Source organism: Oncorhynchus tshawytscha, unplaced genomic scaffold (genome assembly GCF_018296145.1).
Source record: "Oncorhynchus tshawytscha isolate Ot180627B unplaced genomic scaffold, Otsh_v2.0 Un_contig_1094_pilon_pilon, whole genome shotgun sequence".
NCBI classification, from domain to species: domain Eukaryota; kingdom Metazoa; phylum Chordata; class Actinopteri; order Salmoniformes; family Salmonidae; genus Oncorhynchus; species Oncorhynchus tshawytscha.
In genome coordinates this window covers 72,005-84,709 of record NW_024609075.1, presented here as the reverse complement: position 1 = coordinate 84,709, position 12,705 = coordinate 72,005, and the positions used below count along the sequence as shown (strand labels likewise).

Sequence of the window (12,705 nt, the reverse complement as noted above, 5' to 3'; positions counted from 1 at the left end):
CATAATCCCAGAGAGTGACTGTACAGATGAACAGAGCCCCATAATCCCAGAGAGTGACTGTACAGATGAACAGAGCCCCATAATCCCAGAGAGTGACTGTACAGATGAACAGAGCCCCATAATCCCAGAGAGTGACTGTACAGATGAACAGAGCCCCATAATCCTAGAGAGTGACTGTACAGATGAACAGAGCCCCATAATCCCAGAGAGTGACTGTACAGATGAACAGAGCCCCATAATCCCAGAGAGTGACTGTACAGATGAACAGAGCCCCATAATCCCAGAGAGTGACTGTACAGATGAACAGAGCCCCATAATCCCAGAGAGTGACTGTACAGATGAACAGAGCCCCATAATCCTAGAGAGTGACTGTACAGATGAACAGAGCCCCATAATCCTAGAGTGACTGTACAGATGAACAGAGCCCCATAATCCTAGAGAGTGACTGTACAGATGAACAGAGCCCCATAATCCTAGAGAGTGACTGTACAGATGAACAGAGCCCCATAATCCCAGAGAGTGACTGTACAGATGAACAGAGCCCCATAATCCTAGAGAGTGACTGTACAGATGAACAGAGCCCCATAATCCCAGAGAGTGACTGTACAGATGAACAGAGCCCCATAATCCTAGAGAGTGACTGTACAGATGAACAGAGCCCCATAATCCCAGAGAGTGACTGTACAGATGAACAGAGCCCCATAATCCCAGAGAGTGACTGTACAGATGAACAGAGCCCCATAATCCTAGAGTGACTGTACAGATGAACAGAGCCCCATAATCCCAGAGAGTGACTGTACAGATGAACAGAGCCCCATAATCCTAGAGAGACTGTACAGATGAACAGAGCCCCATAATCCTAGAGAGTGACTGTACAGATGAACAGAGCCCCATAATCCTAGAGAGTGACTGTACAGATGAACAGAGCCCCATAATCCTAGAGAGTGACTGTACAGATGAACAGAGCCCCATAATCCTAGAGAGTGACTGTACAGATGAACAGAGCCCCATAATCCTAGAGTGACTGTACAGATGAACAGAGCCCCATAATCCTAGAGTGTGACTGTACAGATGAACAGAGCCCCATAATCCTAGAGTGTGACTGTACAGATGAACAGAGCCCCATAATCCTAGAGTGTGACTGTACAGATGAACAGAGCCCCATAATCCTAGAGTGTGACTGTACAGATGAACAGAGCCCCATAATCCTAGAGAGTGACTGTACAGATGAACAGAGCCCCATAATCCTAGAGAGTGACTGTACAGATGAACAGAGCCCATAATCCTAGAGAGTGACTGTACAGATGAACAGAGCCCCATAATCCTAGAGAGTGACTGTACAGATGAAGAGCCCCATAATCCTAGAGTGACTGTACAGATGAACAGAGCCCCATAATCCTAGAGAGTGACTGTACAGATGGACAGAGCCCCATAATCCTAGAGAGTGACTGTACAGATGGACAGAGCCCCATAATCCTAGAGAGTGACTGTACAGATGGACAGAGCCCCATAATCCTAGAGTGACTGTACAGATGAACAGAGCAACAGCATGACAGTAGCAGTACTACAGTATAACACTAGAGGCCGCAGCATGACAGTAACAGTACTACAGTATAACACTAGAGGCCGCAGCATGACAGTAACGGTACTACAGTATAACACTAACAGTACTATTAAACTCACTGTGTGGAGAAGACAAACGTCAACAGCATGAAGCTCAGCTGGATGCAGAATACTGGGGAGAGACAACGCATCAGATTAGAGGGTTTAGACGGAACTCAGACAGAGACAGAGCGAGAGACAGACACACAGAGAGACAGAAATACTCACTGATGAAGGTGATGAGCAGCAGGCTGAGGTGGTCCAGTTCAATATCCGGGTTAGAGAAGGTCTCACAGAAGGTGGTGTAAATGATCATCAGGAGAACCAAAGAACTGATGACTCCAAACGGAGGTTTCCTCCTCTCGAGCCAGTCCCTCAGGAACCGCCGGGACACCTGGGATACATAGTGGCTATAAGGGCTTTATAGAGGTGTTATAGACTCCCAAAGAAGGTCTCCTCTCTAGCTAGTCTGTCAGGAAATCTGTTTTTATAAAGTTTATAAATGATTTACAACAGGTTTATAAAGTGGTTAAACGGGGTATTATTTGTGGCTTTTAACAGGATTATGAAGTGGTTAAACGGGGTATTATTTGGGGCTTTTATCAGGATTATGAAGTGGTTAAACGGGGTATTATTTGTGGCTTTTATCAGGATTATGAAGTGGTTAAACGGGGTATTATTTGTGGCTTTTATCAGGATTATGAAGTGGTTAAACGGGGTATTATTTGTGGCTTTTATCAGGATTATGAAGTGGTTAAACGGGGTATTATTTGTGGCTTTTAACAGGATTATGAAGTGGTTAAGCGGGGTATTATTTGGGTTAACAGGTTTATAAAGGTTTTGTAATCTGTGTACTGACGTTGCACAGGATGAAGGGTTTAAAAATACTAAAAAGGTGTTATATTTCTGTATAGGCTTTATAAAACAGGCTCTATAAACTGTACTGACCTGTCCTAGGATGAGAGGAACGACCACAGTCATGAAAAGCTGAGAGAAGATGGAGGAGAAAGGGACAGAGGATGACGAGCCCAGCTGGAAGAGAGGATGAACAAGGGATGAGAATGTGTCAACATATCAGGTACTGGCATTGATTATAAAACTCTTTCAGTAGCAGTATGAAACCCCTTGGGGACCTCTGGAGCTCTGTCAGAGTGACCATCAGGTTCTTGGTCACCTCCCTGACCATGCCCTTCTCCCCTGATTGCTCAGTTTGGCTGGGTGGCAAGCTCTAGGAAGAGTCTTGGTGGTTCCAAACCTCTTCCATTTAAGACTGATGGAGGCCACTGTGTTCTTGGGGACCTTCAATACTGCAGAAATGTTTTGGTACCCTTCCCCAGATCTGTGCCTCGACACAATCTTGTCTCTGAGCTCTACGGACAATTCCTTCTACCTCATGGCTTGGTTTTTGCTCTGACATGCACTGTCAACTGTGGGACCTTATATAGACAGGTGTGTGCCTTTTCCAAATCATGTCCAATCAATTGAATTTACCACAGGTGGACTCCAATCAAGTTGTAGAAACATCTCAAGGATGATCAATGGAAACAGGATCCACCTGAGCTCAATTTCAAGTCCCATAGCAAAGAGTCTGAATACTTATTACAGAAGGTATCAGTTTATTTTTTAAATAGATTTTATAAAAACCTGTTTTTTCTTTGTCATTATGGAGTAGTCTGTGTAGATTGAGGAGTAAAAACATTTAATTAATTTTAGAATAAGGCTGTAACGTAACAAAAATGTGGATAAAGTCCAGGGGTCTGAATGTACAAATTACCTCCACCCCCATGCACATTGACTCGGTACCAGTACCACCTGTGTGTAGCCTCGTTACTGTTATTTTATTGTGTTACTTTATTTAGAAAATATTTTCTTAACTCGTACTTTGTTAAAACTGCATTGTTGGTTATGGGCTTGTAAGTAAGCATTTCACTGTTAGGTCTACACCCGCATAGCCGGGTTCCTCTCTAGGTTTTGGCCTTTCTAGGGAGTTTTCCTAGGCACCCCTCATAGCCTGGTTCCTCTCTAGGTTTCTTCCTAGGTTTTGGCCTTTCTAGGGAGTTTTCCTAGCCACCGTGCTTCTACACCTGCATTGCTTGCTGTTTGGGGTTTTAGGCTGGGTTTCTGTACAGCACTTTGAGATATCAGCTGATGTACGAAGGGCTTTATAAATACATTAGATTTGTATTTGGTGCATGTGACAAAGAAAGTTCCATTTAATTCAGAAAGCCCCATTGACTCTTCCCACATATTGTGTTACAGCCGGAATTTAAAATAGATTAAATTGAGATTTTGTGTCACTGATCTACTACACATAATACCCCATAATATCAAAGTTGAATTTTGTTAAATTCATCTGTTAGAAATTAAAACAAAATGAAAATCTGAAATGTCTTGAGTCAATCAGTATTCAACCCCTTTGTTATGGCAAACCTAAAATAAGTTCTGGAGTAAAAATGTGCTTAACAAGTCACATAATAAGTTGCATGGACTCACTCTGTGTTCAATAATAATGTTTGACATGATGTTATTAATGACATCCTCATCTCTGTACCCCACACATACAATTATCTGTAAGGTCCCTCAGTTGAGCAGTGAATTTCAAACACAGATTCATCCACAAAGACCAGGGACGTTTTCCACAGCCTCGCGAAGAAGGGCCCCTATTGGTAGATAGCAGACATTGAATATCCCTTTGAGCATGGTGACGTTATTAAATCACACTTAGGATGGCGTATCAATACACCCAGTCACTACAAAGATACAGGCGTCCTTCCTAACTCAGTTGCCGAAGAGGAAGGAAACCGCTCAGGGATTTGAACATGAGGCCAATGATGACTTTAAAACAGTCACAGAGTTTAATGGCTGTGATTGGAGAAAACTGAGGATGGCTCAACAACATTGTAGTTACTCCACAATACTAACCTAAATTATTTAATGACAGAGTGAAAAGGAAGCCTGTACAGAATAAAATTCCAAAACATGCATCCTGTTTGCAATAAGGCACTAAATTAATACTTTATGTCCTGAATACAAAGTGTCATGTTTGGGGCAAATCCAATACAACACATCACTGAGTACCACTCTTGATATATTCAAGTATAGTGACAGCTGCATCATGTTATGGGTATGGTTGTCATCGACAAGGACTAGGGAGTTTTTCCAGGATAAAAATAAATGGAATAAAGCTAAGCAGAGGCTAAATCCTAGAGGAAAACCTCGTTCAGTCTGCTTCCCAACAGACACTGGGAGATTAAATCACCTTTCAGCAGGACAATAATCTAAAACACAAGGCCACATCTACACTGGAGTTGCTTACCAAGAAGACAGTGAATGTTCCTGAGTGGCCTAGTTACAGTTTGGCCTTAGAAATCACCTTGAAAATCTATGGCAAGACTTGAGACTTACCCAACACACTGTCAATGACACTGACTCTACTCCAGCCACTTTAATAATGGGAATTGATGGGAAATGATGTAAATATATCACTAGCCACTTTAAACAATGCTACCTTATATAATGTTACTTACCCTACATTATTCATCTCATATGCATACGTTGATACTGTACTCTATATCATCTACTGCATCCTTATGTAACACATGTATCACTAGCCACTTTAACTATGCCACTTTGTTTACATACTTATCTCATATGTATATACTGTACTCGATATCATCTACTGTATCTTGCCTATGCTGCTCTGTACCATCACTCATTCATATATCCTTATGTACATATTCTTTATCCTCTTACACTGTGTATAAGACAGTAGTTTTTGGAATTGTTAGTTAGATTACTTGTTGGTTATTACTGCATTGTCGGAACTAGAAGCACAAGCATTTCGCTACACTCGCATTAACATCTGCTAACCATGTGTATGTGACAAATAAAAATTTGATTTGATTTTGAAAGGTGATTCTAAAATATATTGACTCAGGGGTTGAATAATTATCTAAATGAAGATTAGTGTTTTTATTTTTTCATATTTTTTAAATGTTTAAGTTTTCTTCCACTTTGACATGGAGTATTTTGTGAAGATCGTTGACCAAAAAAAGACAATTTAAATCCATTTTAAATCGTAAACACAACAAAAAGGTGCCAAAGAAAGGTCAAGGGGTTATATGGAATACTTTGTGTCGTGTAGAAAATACTTACAAACAGTAACAGTAGCAGTGGTGTCACTAGTATTCCCTGTAGACAGAGAATAGGGATGTCAGACATGCTCAATACTGTTAACACACACCCCCCACACACACACACACACCACCCCCCACACACACACACACCACCCCCACACACACCCCCCCACACCACCACACACCCCCCACACACACACACACACCACCCCCACACACACACACCACCCCCACACACACACACACACCCCCCACACACACACACCCCCACCCCCCACCCCCCACACACCACCCCCCCACACCACCCCCACACACAGGTGCTAGTCTACCTTCACAATGCTCCATGGGAGAGGTAGAGAGACACAATTCAGTCTTACCAGGAAGCTTCCGAAGGCGGAGTTAAAGATGGCGGCAGCCTGAGGGAAGACAATCCCGTTTATTAAAACGGAACCAACATACGGTAATGTACAGGTATCTGTCCAGCTTGTCGTGTACTAACAGGGACACAGAACGTCCATAATGTCCAGCTCGTTGTGTACTAACAGGGACACAGAACGTCCAGAACGTCCATAATGTCCAGCTCGTTGTGTACTAACAGGGAACTAGAACGTCCATAATGTCCAGCTCGTTGTGTACTAACAGGGACACAGAACGTCCATAATGTCCAGCTCGTCTAACAGGACACACACAGAACTCCACTAATGTCCATAATGTCCAGCTCGTTGTGTACTAACAGGGAACTAGAACGTCCATAATGTCCAGCTCGTTGTGTACTAACAGGGAACTAGAACGTCCATAATGTCCAGCTCGTCGTGTACTAACAGGGACACAGAACGTCCATAATGTCCAGCTCGTCGTGTACTAACAGGGAACTAGAACGTCCATAATGTCCAGCTCGTCGTGTACTAACAGGGAACTAGAATGTCATTCCAAATACAACCTGTATGTACGCCGGTATAGGCACCGTCATTGTAAATAAGAATTTGTTCTTAACCGACTTGCCTAGTTAAATAAAAACATTGTATGTAAATACCTCGTTCCCCCCCACAGCTTTGGTGAGTATGACAGCAGAGGAGACTGGAGGGGGCATACATCCCACCGTCTGTAACCTAGACGACGCACGCACAGAGACACACACAACAGGGTCTTTGTCAAGGTCACGTCACCCATGGCAACCGTAAGGTAGAACCACTGGCTGAAGAAAGGACTCTTTCACTCTAGCCCCTCCCCCTCCCAATACAGTATCTAGTTGTGTGTTAGGAACATCCGATGGTCCCGCCCCCCCCCACACACACACAAAGCTCCTCACCCTCAGAGCAGCCAATGGTTTAAAGATAGAGAGAGAGAGAGAGTTGCTCTGTATCTGTGTGTGTGTGTGTGTGTGTGTGTGTGTGTGTGTGTGTGTGTGTACACTCACCCTCGGAGTAGCCAAGTGTTGATTGAGGTAAGGGCCAGTAGTTTGATACAGAGCCACATGGCAACAGGGAAGAAGACCAGGGTGAAGGACTGGACAAACAGATGCAGCTTCACATGGAGGAGGGCACTAGTCAACTCCTAGAGGAATATAGAGAGAGAGAGAAGCAATCAAACTGGTCAACTCCTAGAGGAATATAGAGAGAGAGAGAAGCAATCAAACTGGTCAACTCCTAGAGGAATATGGGGAGAGAGAGAGAGGCATCAAACTGGTCAACTCCTAGAGGAATATGGAGAGAGAGAGAGAGGCATCAAACTGGTCAAAACCTAGAGGAATATGGAGAGAGAGAGAGAGAGCATCAAACTGGTCAACTCCTAGAGGAATATGGAGAGAGAGAGAAGCAACTCAAACTATGGAGAGAGAGAAGCAATCAAACTCCTAGAGGAATATGGGGAGAGAGAGAGAGAAGCAATCAAACTGGTCAACTCCTAGAGGAATATGGGGAGAGAGAGAGAGAAGCATCAAACTGGTCAACTCCTAGAGGAATATGGGGAGAGAGAGAAGCAATCAAACTGGTCAACTCCTAGAGGAATATAGAGAGAGAGAGAAGCAATCAAACTGGTCAACTCCTAGAGGAATATAGGAGAGAGAGAGAGCATCAAACTGGTCAACTCCTAGAGGAATATGGAGAAGGAGAGAGAGGCATCAAACTGGTCAACTCCTAGAGGAATATGGAGAGAGAGAGAGAGAGAGCATCAAACTGGTCAACTCCTAGAGGAATATGGAGAGAGAGAGAAGCATCAAACTGGTCAACTCCTAGAGGAATATGGAGAGAGAGAGAGAGCATCAAACTGGTCAACTCCTAGAGGAATATGGGGAGGGGAGAGAGAGAAGCATCAAACTGGTCAACTCCTAGAGGAATATGGGGAGAGAGAGACACATCAAACTGGTCAACTCCTAGAGGAATATGGAGAGAGAGAGATGCATCAAAATGGTCAACTCCTAGAGGAATATGGGGAGAGAGAGAGAGAAGCATCAAACTGGTCAACTCCTAGAGGAATATGGGGAGGGAGAGAGAGGCATCAAACTGGTCAACTCCTAGAGGAATATGGGGAGGGAGAGAGAGGCATCAAACTGGTCAACTCCTAGAGGAATATGGAGAGAGAGAGAGAGGCATCAAACTGGTCAACTCCTAGAGGAATATGGGGAGAGAGAGAGAGAGGCATCAAACTGGTCAACTCCTAGAGGAATATGGGGAGAGAGAGAGAGAAGCATCAAACTGGTCAACTCCTAGAGGAATATGGAGAGAGAGAAGCATCAAACTGGTCAGAGGAATATGCATCAAACTGGTCAACTCCTAGAGGAATATGGGGAGAGAGAAGCAGGTCAGAGAAGCATCAAACTGGTCAACTCCTAGAGGAATATGGAGGGAGAGAGAGAAGCATCAAACTGGTCAACTCCTAGAGAGGAATATGGGAGAGAGAGAAGCATCAAACTGGTCAACTCCTAGAGGAATATGGGGAGAGAGAGAGAGAAGCATCAAACTGGTCAACTCCTAGAGGAATATGGGGAGAGAGAGAGCATCAAACTGGTCAACTCCTAGAGGAATATGGGAGAGAGAGAGAAGCATCAAACTGGTCAACTCCTAGAGGAATATGGGGAGGGAGAGAGAGAGAGAAGCATCAAACTGGTCAACTCCTAGAGGAATATGGGGAGAGAGAGAGAGGAGCATCAAACTGGTCAACTCCTAGAGGAATATGGAGAGAGAGAGAGCATCAAACTGGTCAACTCCTAGAGGAATATGGGGAGAGAGAGAGAAGCATCAAACTGGTCAACTCCTAGAGGAATATGGGAGAGAGAGACGCATCAAACTGGTCAACTCCTAGAGGAATATGGGGAGGGGAGAGAGAGAAGCATCAAACTGGTCAACTCCTAGAGGAATATGGGGAGAGAGAGAGGAGAGAGAGATGCATCAAACTGGTCAACTCCTAGAGGAATATGGGGAGAGAGAGAGAGAAGCATCAAACTGGTCAACTCCTAGAGGAATATGGGAGGGATCAAACTGGTCAACTCCTAGAGGAATATGGAGAGGAGAGAGAGGCATCAAACTGGTCAACTCCTAGAGGAATATGGGGAGAGAGAGAGAAGCATCAAACTGGTCAACTCCTAGAGGAATATGGGGAGGAGAGAGAGAAGCATCAAACTGGTCAACTCCTAGAGGAATATGGGGAGAGAGAGAGCATCAAACTGGTCAACTCCTAGAGGAATATGGAGAGAGAGAGAAGGATCAAACTGGTCAACTCCTAGAGGAATATGGGGAGAGAGAGAGAAGCATCAAACTGGTCAACTCCTAGAGGAATATGGGGAGAGAGAAGCATCAAACTGGTCAACTCCTAGAGGAATATGGAGAGAGAGAGAAGCATCAAACTGGTCAACTCCTAGAGGAATATGGGGAGGGAGAGAGAGAAGCATCAAACTGGTCAACTCCTAGAGGAATATGGGGAGGGAGAGAGAGAAGCATCAAACTGGTCAACTCCTAGAGGAATATGGGGAGAGAGAGAAGCATCAAACTGGTCAACTCCTAGAGGAATATGGGGAGAGAGAAGCATCAAACTGGTCAACTCCTAGAGGAATATGGAGAGAGAGAGACGCATCAAACTGGTCAACTCCTAGAGGAATATGGGGAGGGAGAGAGAGAAGCATCAAACTGGTCAACTCCTAGAGGAATATGGGGAGAGAGAAGCATCAAACTGGTCAACTCAAATATGGGGAGGGAGAGAGAAGCATCAAACTGGTCAACTCCTAGAGGAATATGGGGAGAGAGAGAGAGAAGCATCAAACTGGTCAACTCCTAGAGGAATATGGGGAGAGAGAGAGAAGCATCAAACTGGTCAACTCCTAGAGGAATATGGGGAGGAGAGAGAGAGAGAGCATCAAACTGGTCAACTCCTAGAGGAATATGGGGAGGGAGAGAGAGAAGCATCAAACTGGTCAACTCCTAGAGGAATATGGGGAGGGAGAGAGAGAAGCATCAAACTGGTCAACTCCTACAGGAATATGGGGAGGGAGAGAGAAGCATCATACTGGTCAACTCCTAGAAGAATATGGGGAGAGAGAGAGAGAAGCATCAAACTGGTCAACTCCTAGAGGAATATGGGGAGGGAGAGAGAGAAGCATCAAACTGGTCAACTCCTAGAGGAATATGGGGAGGGAGAGAGAGAAGCATCAAACTGGTCAACTCCTAGAGGAATATGGGGAGAGAGAGAGAAGCATCAAACTGGTCAACTCCTAGAGGAATATGGGGAGGGAGAGAGAAGCATCAAACTGGTCAACTCCTAGAGGAATATGGGAGAGAAGCATCAAACTGGTCAACTCCTAGAGGAATATGGGGAGGGAGAGAGAAGCATCAAACTGGTCAACTCCTAGAGGAATATGGGGAGAGAGAGAGCATCAAACTGGTCAACTCCTAGAGGAATATGGGGAGGGAGAGAAGATCCATGCAAACAAAACCCTTATGGGGAGGAAAAGCTCAAACTGGAGAATCCTAAGGAAATGGGGAAAAATAACTAAAATATAGGGAGAGAGAAATCATTAGACCTAGAGGAGTCTGGATTCACTACAAATGTCTCAAACTGGTCAACTCCTAGAGGAATATGGGGAGGGAGACAGAGAAGCATCAAACTGTTGAAGAAAATGGCTCACACTGGTCAACATAGGTGAATTGGGAACTCAAACTGGTCTCAGTGGACCTGAGGAGAGAGAGAAGCATCAATGAACCATGCAGACAGAACCCTTTTTGGGATGAAAATGCTCAATGGAGAATCCCCAATGAAATAAAAAATAACTAAAATATACCACAAATCATTAGACGGGAGGAGTCTGGATTCACTAGTAAATGTCTCTTTACCTCTGTTTTTAATGACAGGCCGCTGTTGAAGAAAATGGCTGACACCGCAACATAGGTGATTGTGAACTCTGACTCAGTGGACCTGAGAGAGAGAGAGAGAGAGAGAGAGAGAGAGAGAGAGAGAGAGAGAGAGAGAGAGAGACAGAGAGAGAGAGAGAGAGAGAGAGAGAGAGACAGAGAGAGAGAGAGAGAGACAGAGAGAGAGAGAGAGAGAGAGACAGAGAGAGAGAGACAGACAGAGAGACAGACAGAGAGAGACAGAGAGAGAGACAGAGAGAGAGAGACAGAGAGAGAGACAGAGACAGAGAGACAGAGACAGAGAGACAGAGACACAGAGAGACAGAGAGACAGAGAGACAGAGAGACAGAGAGAGAGAGAGAGAGAGAGAGAGAGAGAGAGAGAGAGAGAGAGAGAGAACAAGCAAGTTAACAAATACATAAGCAAACAGGTATTAGAACACACAATGAAGCATATAGTCCTCCCGGATATAGGGTGTGTGTGTTGGACAGTGCCAGGCCTGCGCACTGTCTAACGCGTTGGTTTACTGGGTGCGAAGCGTTATCGTGTCACTTCCGCTTTCTGTCCGGTAATCGCTGAGAAACTATGAATATGACACTGAAGGCTGAAACAGTAGCTGAAATCGTTTGAAATCGGGTGGGAGCAACTAGCTGACGGTTGTTGGGAAAAGGGAAAGCTGGTCAGTTGTACACCTGAATGCATTCAATTGAAATGCGTCTTCCGCATTTAACCCAATCCCTGTGAATCAGAGAGGTGTGTTGTTGGCGGTTAGTTAAGTTAGCCCAAGATGTACTCTTAAGGAGTCTATCGTTACCCCTTAGGTCCAACGACCTAATGTGTTATTTTCTGGAGGTAGACTGACTCTTGCAGCCAAAAACGGCATCTAAGCGTGAATCGATTCTCAGATTTTGCGATATGGTTCTAGAAACATAAAGCCTTTTACTTTCATATCAAAATCATTTCTAAATGAAAAATACGCACTTTCTGTACACTTTTTTTTTTTTAACCGGCTTTTATCAAAGTCTCGGTGGACAGTATTTTTCAGAGACGTTTCTGGTGGTCCCCACACACAGGGGTTTGGAGAATTGCTAGATAGCTAATAACTGGGTAGCTAATTAGTCTTCTGTCTTCAGTATGTCTTCAATAAACGCGCTGTAACGTGGAGATGTTATATTATTTCTCGCTGATATGAAAAGGTCCCTACCGCAAGCGATGCCTGTTAATGTTCAGACCAAGCATTGGGGATCTTAACACCCACACAGAGGATTAATGTTCAGACCAAGCATTGGGGATCTTAACACCCACACAGAGGATTAATGTTCAGACCAAGCATTGGGGATCTTAACACCCACACAGAAGATGCCTGTTAATGTTCAGACCAAGCATTGGGGATCTTAACACCCACACAGAGGATGCCTGTTAATGTTCAGACCAAGCATTGGGGATCTTAACACCCACACAGAGGATGCCTGTTAATGTTCAGACCAAGCATTGGGGATCTTAACACCCACACAGAGGATGCCTGTTAATGTTCAGACCAAGCATTGGGGATCTTAACACCCACACAGAGGATGCCTGTTAATGTTCAGACCAAGCATTGGGGATCTTAACACCCACACAGAGGATGC

At 44.4% G+C, this 12,705-nt stretch overlaps 1 protein-coding gene across 1 annotated transcript; it reads right to left on the bottom strand.

Annotated features, from left to right (window-relative positions):
- Window positions 1-1,609: 1,609 nt before the first annotated feature.
- LOC121844238 (sodium/bile acid cotransporter 7-A-like) lies at window positions 1,610-12,316 on the bottom strand. The gene is made up of 9 exons (XM_042314126.1): window positions 12,282-12,316; window positions 11,060-11,141; window positions 7,156-7,292; window positions 6,772-6,847; window positions 6,116-6,154; window positions 5,758-5,793; window positions 2,551-2,634; window positions 1,831-1,996; window positions 1,610-1,735 (listed from the first exon to the last, which is right to left on the bottom strand). Exons 1-9 carry the CDS (start codon window positions 12,314-12,316, stop codon window positions 1,680-1,682), a joined length of 711 nt encoding a protein of 236 aa, XP_042170060.1. The 3' UTR covers window positions 1,610-1,679.
- Window positions 12,317-12,705: the final 389 nt, after the last annotated feature.